Raw genomic sequence first — 3,701 nt, forward strand, 5'->3', positions numbered from 1 at the left:
GGAGACTACAGGGGGTTTATATCCTCTGCTGGTGCCAAAATTAGCCTTTTTCCAGATTTGTTTATCTATTGTACAGTAACAAGATTGTAAACACTTTAAAATGTCTATTGTAGAAATGTGCACTACACATATCCTTTACTGGCCACAGCCATTTTTGAATAATAATATTAAAAAAAAACGTGTTTTTCTATGGACACAGGATGTTGTTTTGAGATGATGGCTGTTTTGTCTTGTTCTGATCTTGTAATTGTAAGTAGAGGTATTTTTGTCTTTTTACATACCGTAGCCTGCTTTTTGTTCACGTGGGTGTTTGTCTCAACCTTAAGGGCTGAGACATCTCTGATGCTGTTAATTGGATCCTGTAAAGCCCAACTCAGTTCACACAGTTTAGTACATGTTCCTTGTTATGCAAAGGTCTCATAATCCCCCTGACTTTACAGTATGAGAGAGATTATTACCTTTAATCCTTTATTCTCTCACCATGCTGTCTCTGTCCAAGGCTAAGCCATACTGCCTTTACTAATTGATAAACATTGAGTGTCCTGTATTTATTAAAATAAATTTGATCATCAGTTTCAACAAGTGAGTAAAACTGCTGTGAAACCATTGTAGATTTATCTAAACCCTTTTTATGGAAGTTGTGAAATCACCAGATAAGCTTTAGGACATCACTTTTGTTTTTGAAGATTTTTATGGGAAACACTGCAAGAAAAAAAGCAGCTGGACACTTGAATCTCAGTATTTTAAATGTTTAAATAACAACATTTTCAAATGCCTGACCCTTTAATGTCCCTGTGATTATCTTTGACTTATTATAAGCCGACACTCAAAATACCCCTCAGCCCTCGTGGTTTCATTACCACCATGTTTCAACAGACAGTAGGTGGGCGGTGTTTAAACCAAGGCTATAAAGGCAGGGTGATGGCATGATGATGAGACAGAATAGACAGACTGTGAGAAGAAAGAAGACTCTCTCTTTGTCTCGCAGCTGCTTTTTTGCTTCTTCTCTGCAAAAAAAAAACATTGTTTGGCATCCACTCCTTCAGCAAACCAAGTAAGTGCATTTTTCTTAGAGATGTAGTTCGGTAAGCTTAAATGTGAACTTGTAGTTTGTTTTCTCATTTAACAGCAGGCCAAGAATGAAAACACATAAGAAAGCATAAACAGGTGTGCTTCTTTTAAGTTTATCTTTTTGTTTACTAGTGATACATTTGTAATATTTTTATGGCTCAAATTCAGTATTCAAATAACTTCTATACCTTTCTGCAGAGTGTTAACCTCTAATGGATGGTGATGGTGAAAGTAATGCTGCCATTGGTTTATAATATGAAATGTATCAATGTTTTAACCCTTGATACAACTTTAAAACATTGTTTTACTCCTTTTTATCACTCTAGTCTAGTACATGGTTTTATTTGTTTATCTGCTACTATGTGACCTCCTTAAATTTTTAATGCTTTAAAAGTCTTCAAATTTGGCACAATATGATCTTTCTTAAATGTCATAAATATTAATTGAAATAAAGGTTTTTGGTCTTCGTACTGACCCACATCAACTCATATTCAGAGGCTCTGTGAAGAAGTCCTGTAAAGTTTGGTCTTCCTGTTTTGTCTATTTTGAGACATGTCCCCTTTCTGCGTCTCAGTTTCTGAAAAGTATATATCATTACTAATTTATTTATTTAAATATCTGTTTTACTTTATTAACATTTATGTATACATACCTTATCTGTAACTATCTCATTCATACTTGGAATACCCCCTCTGTTACTATACTACTGTACAACACTTGTTCCCAACCTGAGGTCCCAATCCACACTTACCCAAACTTCAAAATAAAATATTCACAGGAAGGAATATTCACTCCTGTTATTACTAGTTTTGCTTCACAAACTGCACTGTAATCTTTTATTTATTACTCCAGAAATCAAAAGTTGAAGATGAGTACATCAATGACTGATTAATTTATTTATCAACAGCCATAAAATTAATCAATGAATTAATTAATTTAACAAGTTATTATGTTTCCTTATTATATTGTTCGCCTTCTTTTAAAGTTTGAATGGTATTTTTTGGCTGCTTTGTTAAACTTAACTTGTTGTCTAAATTGTGTTTTGATTTTGGTAACTATAGCTACAGATATTTGTCATTATTTATGACATTTTATTAATAGTGTATCTTCTGTGTGAAGCCTGAGAAATGCCACAAGATTCATGTCTTGATATTTAGCAGTTGTAATGCAGATCCACTTGAGGTGGCCAGGATTAGGGGTGTTCAGATTTGTCAAATATGATCTGTTAACAAACAGATTATAATCCTTGTCATAATCTGCCCTCATCCCAGGACATAAAATGGGTTAATGAGATCTTGTTTGGGGACAGATTTTGCTACTCAGGTGTTGCACGCTGATCCTCACCAACGTGTTGTGATTCTGACCTCTGGCTTTGGGACTGACAAAAATAGGATGAGCACTGTAAATATGGACGGCATTTATGACATGTAAGCACATAAGAAGAGCATTTGGATCAAGACAGGTTATGAATAGAATCACATAGAGAGAAGTTGGAAAACATAAGGGGATAAAGTATGAGTCATAGGAGCGCATGGAAATATGTTTTGTGGGGGAGCAGCAGTTTTCCTCCAGCATTTATGATCAGTAAAGAAACATTTTTCCTTATTTATGATCAAGATCCAAGATGAACGCAGCAGCAGGTGAAGGCTCCAAGGCTGCTCCCCCCAAGTTCAAGCAGAAGGAGACCAGGCAGTTCAAGAGCAAGGCTCCCAAAGCTGGACAGAAGGGGTGAGAGTAATGATGTTCTATACTCCTACCTCAGACATCATGCTTTTCATCCGACAACTCTGATATTTGCAATTTTTTTTTACTTTGGTTTCCGTGTTTTGTTTTGCGTTTTTCAAATAGGTTTGACAACGACGTCCCAGGGATGGAGGGTCTTGGAGGTGAGGGTGAATTTCATGTTTAGTCTGGAACTATTCAATGTTTAGTCTGGACTCACCTTTTGTTTTTCTGTCCTGCAGACTCTGCAGTGGTCTGCCCCTGGGAGGCGTTTGGTGACATGGAGCTGAGCGACCTAGCTCAGTTTGGCATCGTCTAGACCTGTAAGATAGGAGCTCCCACCCTGGCCCTGGACAGATGTGATACCACCGTGTTTCCAAACTGTACAAGTGCTGAGGATGAGGAGCAGCTCTAAGCTGGAGGAGTGTTTTTACCAAATGGTGCAGGAATCACTGTGGGACACATCTCTGCAGTCCCAGGGTTATATGGAGTCTCTCCTAACCAGACCCAGAAGATAAATATTCTTCGATTATATATATATATATTTTAGGTGCTGTTTAAATGTATCAATATTATTTTTGCTATAAACATAAATGTAAAAATCATAAATGAGTAAGTCCATAACTTGCATCTCACTATAGCTATAACCAGATTACCTGTAATGCACACAGTCATAGTGTTGGTACAATAAATGTATTCATAATTATGCTGGTTTGTATAAGTTATTTTCCTCAGCACATTTCATTTCTTGTGATTTTTTAAAATAAATATATTAATATTAAATATTCATTAATATTAATATTAAATATTTCTCCTGTATCCTACATCATACATATGATTGGTCAGGGGTGGACTGGCTATTTTACTCAGGAGATACAGTAAAGATAATGTTTAATACAGAATATGGG

At 36.0% G+C, this 3,701-nt stretch overlaps 1 protein-coding gene across 1 annotated transcript; it reads left to right on the forward strand.

The window, feature by feature from the left end:
- Nucleotides 1–938: 938 nt before the first annotated feature.
- On the forward strand, nt 939–3,499 carry LOC126388641 (retinal cone rhodopsin-sensitive cGMP 3',5'-cyclic phosphodiesterase subunit gamma-like). Its single transcript, XM_050041862.1, has 4 exons — nt 939–1,054; nt 2,689–2,799; nt 2,920–2,957; nt 3,036–3,499. The coding sequence occupies exons 2-4, from the start codon at nt 2,696–2,698 to the stop codon at nt 3,110–3,112; spliced, it is 219 nt and encodes a 72-aa protein (XP_049897819.1). The 5' UTR covers nt 939–1,054; nt 2,689–2,695; the 3' UTR covers nt 3,113–3,499.
- Nucleotides 3,500–3,701: the final 202 nt, after the last annotated feature.

Source organism: Epinephelus moara, chromosome 1 (assembly GCF_006386435.1).
Source record: "Epinephelus moara isolate mb chromosome 1, YSFRI_EMoa_1.0, whole genome shotgun sequence".
Lineage (NCBI taxonomy): Eukaryota > Metazoa > Chordata > Actinopteri > Perciformes > Serranidae > Epinephelus > Epinephelus moara.

Bases quoted from the DNA above. Each gene is read 5' to 3' on its own strand.
- LOC126388641 (XM_050041862.1), top strand. From the start codon at position 2,696: ATGAACGCAGCAGCAGGTGAAGGCTCCAAGGCTGCTCCCCCCAAGTTC. The intron at 2,800-2,919 runs GTGAGAGTAATG...TTTTTCAAATAG, and splicing joins CCCAAAGCTGGACAGAAGGG to GTTTGACAACGACGTCCCAG. The intron at 2,958-3,035 runs GTGAGGGTGAAT...TCTGTCCTGCAG, and splicing joins AGGGATGGAGGGTCTTGGAG to ACTCTGCAGTGGTCTGCCCC.